A 14095-nucleotide genomic window follows, 5' to 3' on the forward strand; every position below is an offset into this window, starting at 1 on the left:
ATCAAAATAATTAAATGTAAAATAGATTACTTGATATAAATTTTTACTAAGTATTTTATAAAAGCTATCAAGTCAACAAAAATCTGTTTTAAATAGCGTATTAAAAATATTAATTACAAAAATGAATGAATTTTTAATCCAAAAATATAAGATAAATTGTTAATTACCATAATTTATTTGTTATTAATGATCTTCAGAAAGCTATTTTTATCAAAACAAACATAAAATTTATAACTAAGTACATTTAAAAGTTAGAATAAATTTAATATATTGATACATAACTAAATGCTATTATGTGTTTTTTTATATTAACATATATTTTTTCACATTCAGTATGCAACATATAATTGACATTATAGCTTAAAGATCTAATTAAGAAAATAAAGATTAATAGTTTATTTATTATAAAACAATAAAAGATAAATAAGAATTTAAAACAGAAGCTAATAAATTTAATTTACTAAGTGGAATAAATAAAATATTTAATTTCAAAATAAATAGTCTCAAGTTAGCGTTAGGTATAGTTTCGTGCATTAAAATATTAAACTTTAATGAATAATGAATGAAGGGAGATGATATATTTTAATTAAGAAAAGAGTAAAGATATTTATTAAATATATAGGAATATAGTTAAAAATAAGAAAAAATATCACTTTAATTTGAGAGTATTTTTGAATAGACTATTTTCTTTAATATTTTTTGTTTTATTAAATTTTGATATTAAGAAGCAAATTCAAGCTTTCTACCTTTTTAATATTAATAAATTATTATGTTTAATTATATAATTCAATCAGAATATTTTTTTTGTTTTTAATGGCAACTCCTTAATTTTTAACATTCAATATTTAATAGTTTAAAATGTTTATTTAAAAATTTATTTTACCCAACTTTTAATTGAAATGAAATTTATGTTTGATTTAAATTTTAAAAATAATTATCTTGATATTTTTATTAGAATAAGAATAATTATTTTAATTTTATTTAAAATTTGAAATATTAAACAATTCTTATTCAATCAAGCTCAAAATATTTTCATTTTTTATTTTTTATATTTTTAATAATTAATTTTGTGTATATTTACAATTTTTAAAATCTAAATTTAATAATTAATTCTAATTATTACTATTTATAATTCTATTATTTCATTATAAATAAATATCTAGTTGATAACAAATTGCTATAAATAAAAGAGTTTTTATTTAATTTGAGACTCTAAATAAATACTTAGATTTATTTCTAATAAATAATTTATATATTTAAATTTTTTATCCAAAATTTTAGTTTAATTTAATGCTGAGTATTGAAATATTTTATTTTGAAATATTTAAAATATGGAATAAAAAATAGTTTCTTTTAGTTTGCCTAGAAGAAATTTATTTCTTATTTTCTTTTAGCAAGCAAAATATATTTAATTATATTTATTATGTAGTAAAAAATTTGTTCTAATTAATTGAAGGAAATTTAGAATTATACTTCAATTTAATAAAAAGAATTGTTTTGATAATCTATTCAATTAGCGAGAAAAGAGATAATTAGATAAAAGAGTTTTATCTCAAATAAATAAAAGACTTTTATTTTTGAGATATTTAATATTAATTTATTATAATTAAATAGCATCTACAACAACAATTGTTTATTATAAGACTTTTTACGCGACTCCTGATCATAAATATGATTATGAGAATAAAGCTACTAATGTTATAATAAAGATATATTCTTTTTTTGATTATAATTCATTTCATTATCAAATTAATTACCGCCAAATCAAAAAAATTATGGAAAATATTATATGATTTTTGCTTTGTTTTCTTTAAATATTAGAAAATCAAGTGTTTTTCTCTCTTTTTTAATATAAAGAATTATAAAGTCTAGTTCATCAATAGAGATAATAAAAGTGGAAATAATACTTGATTGAATAAATAATTAATTAATAAAAAATTCTAACAAAAAAGAAGCAAAAAAACATACTTACAAAAAAAAGAAAAATTAAGAATGAATAAAGAAGCTTATAAATAATAACCAATATCTGAAAAACTGGCTTTTAAAAATATACATTTTGATGATGATAAAGAATTAGCTAATTTCTACATTTCTATATTTTAAAAATGCGTTGAGAATATTTCTAATTAATAATTGTCTTTTTTAGAGGAATTTCCTTAATTAAACCAAATATAAGTCGATCGTTGCTATGTTATGAAACTCTAATCAAATGATCTAATAAGAATAGCTAGAAAAGTATAGTTTCTATCTGTTGGTAAAAAATATTTTAATGCAGGCAACTTTAAATACGTTGTTGGTAATTTAACATTCTAACAAAAGAACCTATAATGTAGAATAGTTAAAGTTAATGATTAAAGAAATTTAAGTGATGATTATGAAAATCTTAGGGATTTTAAATTTGTTCATTTCTACCAAATAGATGACAAAAAAAACCCAAAATAAAGCATCAAAAGTACAATTAAATACTATTATAACAAATCCTAATAGTAAGAATCTGAAGAAGTATAAGATCGACCTACTTCGCAAAAATCTAGTATCAATAAAAGTTAAGTACAAGAATTGCATGAATCTGTAATTTAAGAAAAAAAATTAGAAAATTAAATTAATACGAATCTGAAGAAAGAAAACAGCTCTAATTTAATAGATGAAGATTCTGAGAGCGAAGATAGTAATGAAGCAGCAATTACAAATAATTAGAATTAAATTACAATAAATAATAAAAATGCAAATGATATTTAAAGTAATTATCAGCTTTAGTAGTAACATGGTTTGACAAATCCAAATCAAAAAGAAGATTAGTCAGCAATAATACAAAATCTTCTTTATTTGATCAAGCAAAAAGATATGTAGCTCTTAGATTAGTAATAAATAATCTTACAACACTAAATGCAATAATTAAATATGTAAAGATAAAGACTATTATCTTTGGACGATATAAATAATTACAATCCTTTATAAATAGGCATTAATAGTGATCATTATAAAAATAACCCAAATGCTAATAGCTTAAATAAATTAGATAATAAGTTTTAAAATAAATAAATAAAAGTATAAGATGATGATCAAACAGAAATAATTGAATTAGAAGATGATTGAAAAGATAATAATATTTTATAAAATAAAATTATTTTCTTTCTTAAATTATATTAATTTAAATAAATTAAAAAAATAAATAAATTTGCTTTGCTTTTAATCAAAATAAAATTCTAACTAACTAAACTAATTATATTTCATTTATTAATATTTGTTTTTCTTTATTATATATAGATTAAGATCAACATTTTTATTTGTATCATTTGTAAATTAAAAAATATATGTTGAATAAAAATTACCTTAAATTTAAAATGATATAAATGAACATTGATTGATACTCCTTTGAACAATTAAAATAAATTATCAAATAAATTTAATACATTTTATCTTTAACTTAAAAAGGTGGTGATTAACTAAATTAGATAGATAATCATTTTTTGGTATTTGATAAAAGTAAAATGACCTAATTTTTCTAACCTAAATAGTTAAGTCACATTTAATTAATTTTTACACTTTTTTATAATTTAATTATGATCATTAAGCTAAGCTTATAAATATTTTCCTTTAATTTGTATCTATTAATTAAGATATTAATTTATCAAAAAGTGAAAATAAGTTTGAAAGAATTTAAGAAATAATATTTAGAACAAAAAATGGGGGGTCACATCAGGGACTCATTCATTTTTGAATGGATATTTTTCATTCAAAAATTATTTTTCATAAAACAAAAAAAAAAAAAAAGTCAAAATACATAAAAATACATACAATTTTTAAAATCGGAATAGATAATAATTAATTCTAATTATTACTATTTTTAATTCTGTTATTTCATAATAAATAAATATCTACTTTTTTGATAACAAATTGTTATAAATAAAAGAGTTTTTACTTAAATTTGAGACACTAAATAAATACTTAGATTTATTTCTAATAAATAAATACTTAGATTTATTTCTAATAAATAAATACTTTGATTTATTTCTAATAAATAAATAATTTATAAATTTTAATTATTTATCCTACATTTTAGTTTGATTTAATGCTAAGTATTTAAATATTTTATTTTGAAATATTTAAAATATGGAATAAAAAATAGTTTCTTTTAGTTTGCCTATAAGAAATTTATTTCTTTTTTTCTTTACGCAAGCAAAATATATTTAATTATATTTATTATATAGTAAAACATTTGTTCTAATGAATTTAAGTAAATTAGGAATTCTACTTCAATTTAATAAAAAGACTTATTTTGTTAATAATTATACAATTTGGGAGATAGATAAATAAATAAATAAATAAATAAATAAAAAAGTTTTATCTCAAATAAAGAAAAGACAATTATTATTGAGATATTTAATATTTATCTATTTTAATTAATTAGCATCTACAATAACAATTGTTCATTATAAGATTCTGATCATAAAAATAATTATGAATTAGAATAAAGCTGATAATGTTATAATATAGATTTATTCTTTTTTTTAATTACAATTCATTTCATTATCAAATTACTTTCAAATCAAAAAATTATGGAAAATGTAATATGATTTTGCATTGTTTTCTTTAAAGAATAGAAAATTAAGTATTTTTCTGACTTTTTTAATATAAAGAATTGAAAAGTCTAGTTCATAAAGAGAGATATTAAAAGTGGTTTTTTTATTTGGTTTATAAATAATTAAATTCATAAAAAATTCTAACAAAAAAAAAGGAAGCAAAAAAACAAACTTAAAAAGAATAGAAAAATTAAGAATGAATAAAGAAGCTTATAAATAATAAAGAATATCTGAAAAACTGCCTTTTTATAATATTCATTTCGATAATGAAAAAGAATTAGCTAAGTTCTACATTTCAATATTTTAAAAATGCGTTGAGAGTATTTCTAATAAATAATTGACTCTTTTAGAAGAATTTCCTAAATTAGACCAAATATAAGACAACTGTTGCTATGTTATGAAGCTCTAATCAAATGATCTAATGAGAATAGCTAGAAAAGTAAAGTTTCTATCTTTTAGTAAAAAATATTTTAATGCAGACAACTTTAAATACGCTGTTTGTAATTTAAATTAATAACCTATGAATCTATAATGCAGGATAGTTAAAGTTAATGATTAAATAAATTTAAGTGATGATTATGAAAATCTTAGGGATTATAAATTTGTTCATTTCTACCAAAAAAATGACAGAATAAACCAAAACTAAATCATCTAAAGTACAATTAAATACTAAGATAACAAACTCTAACAGTAAAAATCTGAAGAGGTATAAGATCGACCTACTTCACTAAAATCTTGTACTAATTAAAGTTAAGTAGAAGAATTGCATGGATCTGTAATTTAAGAAAAAGCATTAGAAAATAAAATTAATAAGAATCTAAAGAAAGAAAACAGCTCTAATTTAATAGATGAAGATTCTGACAGCAAACATAGTAATGAAGCAGCAACTACAAATAATTAGAATTAAATTACAATAAATAATAAAAATGCAAATGAGATTAAAATTAATTATCAGCTTTAGTAGTAACATGGTTTGCCAAATTAAAGTCAAAAAGAAGATTTGTTAGAACAAATAAAAAATCTTCATTCTGAGCTTAATCAACTAAAGATATAGCTCAATTTAAAAGATACATAGCTCGGTCAAAAAGATAAAGTGAGCAATCTAAAAGAATTATAGATCATAGAATACATAAAAGTAATCTATTAACTCTAATTTCAATTATTTGATATGTAAAGTTAAAAACTTATGTAAACTATATATAATAGTTAAAATCCTTAATAAATGGGTATTAATAATGACTAATATTTAAATAACCCAAATCAGTTAAATGCTAATAGCGTAAATAAATTAGATAATAAGGTTTAACATTAATACATAAAAATAGAAGATGAAGATCAAACAGAAATAATTGAATTAGAAGATGATTGAAAGGATAATAATAAATTAATAAAAATAAAATTATTTTCTTTCTTAAAATATATTAATTTAAATAAATTAAAAAATAAATAAGCTTGCTTCGCTTAATCAAATAAATTCTAACTGAATTAATTAATATTTCATTTAATAATATTTGCTTTTCTTTATTATATATAGATTAAGATCAACATTTATATATATATTATTTGTAAATTAAAAAAATATATGTTGAATAAAAATTTCCTTAAATTTAAAATGATAAAAATGAACATTGATTGATTCATACTCCTTTTAAGAATGAAAATAAATTATCTAATAAATTTAATACATTTTATCTTTAATTAAAAAAGGTGGTGATTAATTAAATTAGATTGATAATCATTTTTTGGTATTTGATAAAAGCAAAATGAGATAATTTTTCTAATCTAAAAAGTTAAGTAACATTTTAATTCATTTTTACACTTTATTATTATTTAATTATGATCAAAAGCTAAGCTTAAAAATATTTTCTTTTAATTTTTATCTATTAATTAATATGTTAATTTATTAAAAATTGAAAATGAGATGATTATGAAAAAGTTTAAGAAATAATATTTAGAACAAAAAAACCATCTCTCTTAGTAATGTACAACTCATTAATTTACGTCCTGCTATCCACAATATCAAACCATTATCAGTAGCCAAACCAATTATAGCCAACATTGCTAGAATTATTATTTACATTTTAATAAATTTTACTGATGAATTCTAACTTTCTGATTTTATTTTATGAATTAAAACTAAATTATTTCATAAAAATAATAAAAGATTAGTTAAAAATATAATCATATGAAAATTAGAAGAACATAGCTGATCTAAAGTTTATTACTAGCAATCTGAATTGCTCTGAATCAAAAAATATTTTTTTTAACATAAATTTGTATTTATAGAGAAAATAATTATCATTCTTCTTCTTAAAATAATCTAAAAATTATAAACAAAATCCTGAAATAATTGAACCAAAAGAAACTAAATAATTAAAACAAAATAAGTAAAAAAGTAAATTTTGTTGGAATACAATAAATATGAGATGATTAATAATAGTAACTGATTAAAACATTTAATTAATTTATAAAAGGTTAATTTAATAAATTAAAACACAGAATTAAGATAAATTGATTATTGAATTTATATTTATTGAAAGTTTAATGTTTAAAATTTGTTGATTTGATTATAAATATTTTTAATTTTCCAAAATAAATTAAATTTTTTTGAGTTAAAAAATACGTTTAGGAATATTTAATGATAAAAATATTTAATAAATAAATTAGTTTTATTTAATTTAAAATTGCCTCATAAATTAATTTGAAGAAATTTATTAAAATTTATATAGAATAATTATTCTTATTATTATAATTAATTTTTATTTATTATTATAATCATAATTTAGGTCATATTTATTTTAGATTTTGTTTGTCAGTGATTTTCAATTTTTTTGTTTAGTATATCAAAATTAAGGGTTTTACCTATTAAAAATAGATTTTTATATCGGTGACAGGGCTTTTTTACTGTCAAACTATGCTAAATTTACTATATTTTGTATATTTTTATCTATAATTTCAGAATTAAGTTTAATTGGTATAAATTCTTTTGATTAAGGACTATCTTTTTAGCTATGTTTGTTATTATTTAGGTCACTACCCTAAGAATACTAGCTCTCTTCTAGATTGTTGCGGTTTAAGGCAAAACTATTTACTCTATTTCTTGTTCCTATTTTTTCATCTGAACCACTTCTATTTTTAGTATTTTATTTGCCTACATTAGGAGTTTCAAATCCATTTGATTTCTTCTTTTACAGTATTTATTTTTTCTACAAGTACGATCCTCTTCTATTTTCTTTGATATTTTAATCATCTTTGCGTTATTTGTTTGCTTTTTATTTTTTTAAAGCTTTTATGAGTTTAGAAAATTATTTTCCAATAATTTTGTTAGCCTTTGCAATTACTCTCAGATAATTTCCTTTAGGGAAGTAATGCTAAAATTATTTTAATTCATCAAAAGACATGATTGTGAATAGTGTTTCTAAATCGTTTTCATTTTACTAATAATTGGCACTTTCTGATTAGTTTTACAACTATAATTGCTGTAATTAAAGATTACTGCCTTGAAGGTTTTAAAATTAAGTAGACTAATTGCTAATAGGAACTATGTTTATAAGATTATTGTTATTCAGCATTTATTGGTCATAATTACTACTGCTAAGTTAAGGCAATAGCTGCAATTTTATATTTGAATACTGCTTTTAATATTAAGAGTGTGTATTTTTGATAGTATCATTACTTCCTTTCATAAGCGGAGTTCCCATCTCATTCATTTTGAAACCACTTTTCCCGACTCCTAAATAATTTTATCTGAATTGAGAAATAGAATTTGCCATGTTTACTCCATTTCCACTGTGTTTTCTTTAATTTAAGATATTTTACTGATCTATCAAATTCTTTCTCTGCAAGAAATTGAATTCTTCTTGAGATTCTATCTTATTTATCAAATTCATGTTGTGCAACTGCTATTTTTTTATGCTGATAGCTGATGTTGGTGATTGGTCTCCTTGTCTGCTTTTCTATTAGGAGCTAATACTTTCATTATTGCTTCTATTTAATTAGCTAGCAATCTTCGCCTTTTAGATAAAGTTTAAAACATTATTCTTGACAACATGTGAAGTTTATCTTGGAGATGGCATTGGGCTTAAGGGAGAATTCACATCTTGTTTCTAATTTTTTGCTCCAGGAAATAAGAAATTTGGGTTTCTTGCAGAAGGGGATAAATTCTATGTGTCTTATGTCGTCATGTTAGTTTTATTTTTCTTAAAGCTGGATTAAGAAGGAAGCTTTCCTTTTTATTTATCTTTAGAATGCATAGCTTTCTTTTTACCTTTATCATCGTGATCTCCGTAAGGAGTAGACTCTTCAGATACTTAGCTATCTTTGTAATCCTTATTTGATTGAATATTTTTGTCATGATTAATATCCTCAAATTGAGCCTCATTCTAATGGAGATTAATAAGGTTTTAACCAATTCTACTTATTTTTTTTCCATTTTTATTTAAATTTATAATTTGTTAATTACCTTAATTGTTAAAATATTTGCCATTTTCAGAGTTTTCTTAATTTTAAATTAAATGAATTAATTTTTAAGGCTGATGGCTTTATACCATAGAAATTCCTTATTTTCCAACTTAGTTATTTACACTTTTTGATGCAAATATTCCTAAATTCTTAAATGATTAAGATCTAAGATTTTCAATTTTTTCTATCGATCTCCTTTTAATGCTAGGAGAGAATGTATTTTGAATTTCTGAGTGCTTGATTTCGTATTCTCCAAATCTATTTTGGCATGATTTTCTTTTATTTTTATCTGAATTAGGCATGATTTCATTTTAAATCATCTGCTCAGTTAGAGTAATGTTTCTAATCATTTCAAGCCCGTTCTGAGAAGTTCTGCTTTTTCTTCTTTCTCTGCTCAATTGATCTTCTTTTCGTCTCTTAAGAGGACTTTGCTATTCTTAAGGTAATTTATTTTAATTTTCAGAAGCCTTTTAAAATAATTCATTAAAGTCTTTTGATTTGTTTGATTTTCTTCTTTTACTGTTAATATCTTAGTTAAAGCCATCTGCTATGTTCGAAAACGATATCCTTTTAGAGCTCTTTATTTCTGATTAGGAATTTGATATTAGAGTTTATGACCTTTAAGAGCTTTTTCTTTTCAAACCTTCTTCATTCAAACTATTAATTTTAACACTTTTTTCTTTTTTAATCTTCCTAGGATTGTTGCTGCTTTCTTAATTTTTTAAAGCTAATTCTTTGATGTTTGGTATTAAGTTTTGCTATTAATTTTATTTGCTAGAAATATTTTGTTGCTAACTATCCATTATTTCTCTAGGCTATTTCATTATCTAGCCTGTGTTTTTTGTGGTGCTTTTTTCTTCTTTTTCTATATTAAAATCATCAATTTAGTTTCTTGAATCTAATATTAAACGATCTTTTCCAGGTTCTTGCTTGCTAGATTTTTTACTTAGATCAAAATTATCTAAATCAGCTATGAATAAAAGCTGAGGAGATTATTCTTAATCAGAAAAGCAACCTATAGACATTTCTCTATCATGCATTTATAGAGTTCCTTGTTTTTTTAATGTTTTAGGAGATAAGTTAGTAGCAATAGGTATTTTATTAATTGTTCTTATACTTCCTAAATCTGAGTTTGTCATTACTGTTAACTGCTTAAATCCAGCTCTTTTAATTATGTTAGCATCAGAGCTATTAAGATTTTCATTATTATTTTTACCTGTTATACTCTACTCCATCTTAATACTTCTGTTACTTTACTAATTACTATCATTCTTTTTTTGGATTATATTTGGCGATCTCTAGCATTCATCACGAGTCTCTTAACCAAGTGAATTAAGAATCTTATCAAACTTTCTAGTGTTTAATCCCGAAGAACCTTTTTCAGAAGTTATATTATTTTACGAAGGTAAAGATTCATCTTATTCTACAAGCTTAGAAAGGTGCATTTTGTTAAAAATACTAGTAATTTATCTCTTTCTTTATCTAACATGATCTTAATCTTCTTCGACTTCTTGATTTTAGTAGCTTTTTTGCATAGCGTACTAGCCTACATCTTGTATTTCAGTTGAGTTAACTATAGACATATTTAGTTCTTAATTCATTTATGATATCGTGTTATTCTTTTAAATTTAGTAGGATGAATTCTACTCATTTTCTCCTTCCTCATTAATTACAGAATCGTATTTTTTTTTATTACTTTTTTTGCTATTTATACTCACACTATTATCTTCATCATAGTAAGTTTCAGTATCTTCCTCATCATTTTCATTGACACTATCTTCGCTGCTATTGTACTTTAAAGCATCTTCATCATATTCATCATCTTATGAAAAATCTTCGCCATAAAGTTCATCAAACATCAAATATTACTAATAATAATAATCCATAGTTTCTGTGTTTTAATTCCTCCATTTTTCTGCCTAATTATTTATTTTATTAATGAAAATAAATTTAAAAATAAGGAATTTTTTAAAATATAAAAAATCTTACTGCTATATTTTATTCTTTTGAAGATGTGAAGTACCCAAAAGTGACTATCCTCTTTCTATAGAATTTAGAATCTCTATGCTAATACAAATACTTTTTATTATCTTTTTTTATTATTATATATCTATCAGGCGAGTAATGAAAGTAATGGCAATGTTATATTTCATGATTGTAACTCTAGCAGCACTGACATTTCACTTCTAAAAACTCCTGGTTATTTTCAAATATAATAGCATCCTTAATATTGTTAAATTTCTCCATTTCCTAAGGCATATCTGAAATTAATTGCAAGAAATCAGATCTTCTGATCATTAACAGTTTTGAAAACTTAATTTAATTTTTTTAAAATTAATTTAATTAAATTGATTTGTAAATAAAACTTAATAAGTCTGTCTGAAATTTTTATTGAGAATTTAATTCAAAAAGTTATGATTAATTGCATTATTTACTTCTAAACTCCTAGCCATTTCTTTACGATCCTAGTTAGTAAAAAAACTCCATGCTCCGAAACATGCTCCAGGTCCTAAACTAACAATTTTTTTATAAATTTTTTCTCCTTCGTTGTTTTCTGAGTTATATTCTCGACAAATTTCAACCTTCCCTTTTTCTACAAAGTAAATAAACATATCATCATCTGACTATCCTTCAGAAAAGATAATTTAATTTGGTGTAGTATGTAGTATCTAAATGATGGGAATCATTTTAAGAATAATTGAGCTATTGAAGTTAGCACTGAAAATACCGTAATCCTTAAAAACTATTCTATTTGCTTCGACCATAAGTTTTTCACGCAAATTATCACTTAATGAATCAATAATTTTTTTTTCTAAGTCACTTTTATTTTGGTCTTACTCTCTCCAGTAGTAATCTAAATATTCTCTAATCCTGTACTGCAAAGAGAAATTAATATTCTTATTGTCCATATAGTCATTAATGATATAGAAGAATTCTTTCATTTATCTATCTTATGAAAATAAATCAGAGAAAATTTAACCAATTTAACTGATTGTGTAAGCAAAAATAACACATGATATAAGCATAGTGCCAACACTTGCAACTCTCTCAAAATTATTTGATGGAACAATATCGCCATACCCTACAGTGATCATAGTAACTGTAGAAAAATAATATGCAGCTATATATTAATTCGCCCATATATCATCTTTTTTAAAATTATTTCATAAATAAACCTTTAAAAAATAATTATTTTCTTAAATAAATAACTTGTTTTTTAATTATTCATTTTTTTGCATAAAATTTATTAATTCAGTAATTAGTGATTTTTATAATTTTCGATAATCTTTTTTAATTTTTTTTGAATAATTAATTTTGTTTTAAAATAAATAGAATTCAATTTTAATAAAATTTAGGAAGTTAAAATAAATTAAGAAAATACCTTCCATGCCAATTTTTCGCATCCAATTATTTTGATTTAAGTGATATTCTTAGAGACCGATAAACAACCAAATGCATCCAAAAATATGGGAAAAAAACAAAATGTTAAGAATAAGCTTTATAAGAGATATAATATTAGAAGTTTTTGGAGTGAGATGAAAGCTGTCTTCAAATTTTCTGAAAATCTTTTAAAAGTTCCTAAGTTTTACGAAGAAGAGCAGGACAAATACCTTTTCCACTTAAGAATCTTAGTTGCCTAACTCACTAATTAAAAGGGGAATTTAAGCTATTGCATCACTCCAGAAATAATATTTTATATAATAAATAAAAATCTTTTTTTTGTTGTTTACATTAACTCCTTTTTCAAAATATCCTGTCACCATAGAAAAAAGAATATCAATTAGCATCATTAAGTGTAAAGTGTAACCTACATAAGGAGTAATGAGATCATGGATAGAAACATTAATAGCAACATGTATAGGGATTATAAAAAAGTAAGTCATAAAAACAGTTCCAATTAATAAATCCCATACTAACTTAAATTTACTTGATGGCTCTATTACCGGAATATATTTTATTAACTTAACTAAGATTTAATACAATTTAAGATTTCTAATTAGATGGAGGAAGAAATATGTAGTATTGCTATTGTCAATCGAATTAGCACTTAGATCATCTAAAATTTTAAAAAAGGGATTGCTGAATTGAGTCATAATGTTTTTGTAATGTTATGACTTTACAAAGAATCTTTTCATTTCAACTGCTTGTTTCTTCAGTTTCACAAACCTTACCATTTTAGATAAATTAGATTCAACACTTTTTTCTGGAACTATGGTGCTTAACTTCTATAATCCACCTTATTTGCTAAATATTGTTGGCAAAAAGGAAGAAAATGTCTTTGTCTTTGATTTTAAAGTTAGCTTCTCCATAAAACTTGGAATTGATCTAACTGATTGAGTATTGACTAAAATATTAGGGGTTTCTTCTTAAATTACATGATTACCTTATTTCTACTAATAAATATCTGAATCATTCTTTTAAATGAATGCTCTTGAAGTTTACCCTCCTTCTAGAATGAGCTTAGCGTCAATCATATGCTAAGTCTCTTCATTTTCTTTATTCAGAAATGTATTAGATGGCGATACCAAAAAATTTGAAGATTAATTTGAAATAGCTCCCTAAACCTAAACCTAAGCCTAAGCCTATCCTCCTTAAAGATTTTACTATTATTAAATGCTTAATCTTATTTTTCTTCCACTTTTAAAGTAATTGCTTTGCTGGTCTAAAGTAAATTCATGTCCCTCGCCATCTTATTTTATATTTTCAATCGGGGATAACTTTATTCTACCATGCTTTTCAGCTGGAGGATTCTTTTTATCAGAATTATTTTTTCCTTTATTAATACTTTTTATGCTTGGACTCATAACTGTAGGATTCTCATTTTTTATGGGTTAATTAGTATTTAAATCCTTTTCCCTTTCTGTATTTTGCTAGGTTAGCAGCGTCTATATATTATCTTTATTTGTTGTGGTAAGTTGCCCTTACATACCAAGAAGTGAGGCATTTTCTGACAACATTAAATTGTAAATTTTTTAACCTTCTTGTTTGTTTGGCTTGTATCTATCTTATTTTATAGACTAATTAATTACCTTTCAAATGTACAATACTTT

The 14095-nt window shown here is 22.1% G+C and overlaps 3 protein-coding genes across 3 annotated transcripts; 2 read left to right on the forward strand and 1 right to left on the reverse strand. All coding sequences in view use genetic code 6, as the record gives it.

Annotated features, from left to right (window-relative positions):
• Positions 1–1992: 1992 nt before the first annotated feature.
• On the forward strand, positions 1993–3096 carry TTHERM_00913350 (hypothetical protein; the record flags this gene model as incomplete). The annotated part of the gene is made up of 1 exon (XM_001020201.3): positions 1993–3096. The coding sequence occupies one exon, from the start codon at positions 1993–1995 to the stop codon at positions 3094–3096; it is 1104 nt and encodes a 367-aa protein (XP_001020201.3).
• A 1683-nt stretch (positions 3097–4779) lies between these two features.
• TTHERM_00913360 (hypothetical protein) lies at positions 4780–5822 on the forward strand (the record flags this gene model as incomplete). The annotated part of the gene is made up of 2 exons (XM_001020202.2): positions 4780–5718; positions 5790–5822. 2 exons carry the CDS (start codon positions 4780–4782, stop codon positions 5820–5822), a joined length of 972 nt encoding a protein of 323 aa, XP_001020202.2.
• A 1604-nt stretch (positions 5823–7426) lies between these two features.
• TTHERM_00913370 (cation channel family protein) lies at positions 7427–14002 on the reverse strand (the record flags this gene model as incomplete). Its single annotated transcript, XM_001020203.2, has 4 exons — positions 7427–10963; positions 11034–11357; positions 11480–12192; positions 12427–14002. 4 exons carry the CDS (start codon positions 14000–14002, stop codon positions 7427–7429), a joined length of 6150 nt encoding a protein of 2049 aa, XP_001020203.2.
• Between the last annotated feature and the right edge of the window lie 93 nt (positions 14003–14095).

Source organism: Tetrahymena thermophila (assembly GCF_000189635.1).
Source record: "Tetrahymena thermophila SB210 genomic scaffold scf_8254576, whole genome shotgun sequence".
Taxonomy (NCBI): domain Eukaryota; phylum Ciliophora; class Oligohymenophorea; order Hymenostomatida; family Tetrahymenidae; genus Tetrahymena; species Tetrahymena thermophila.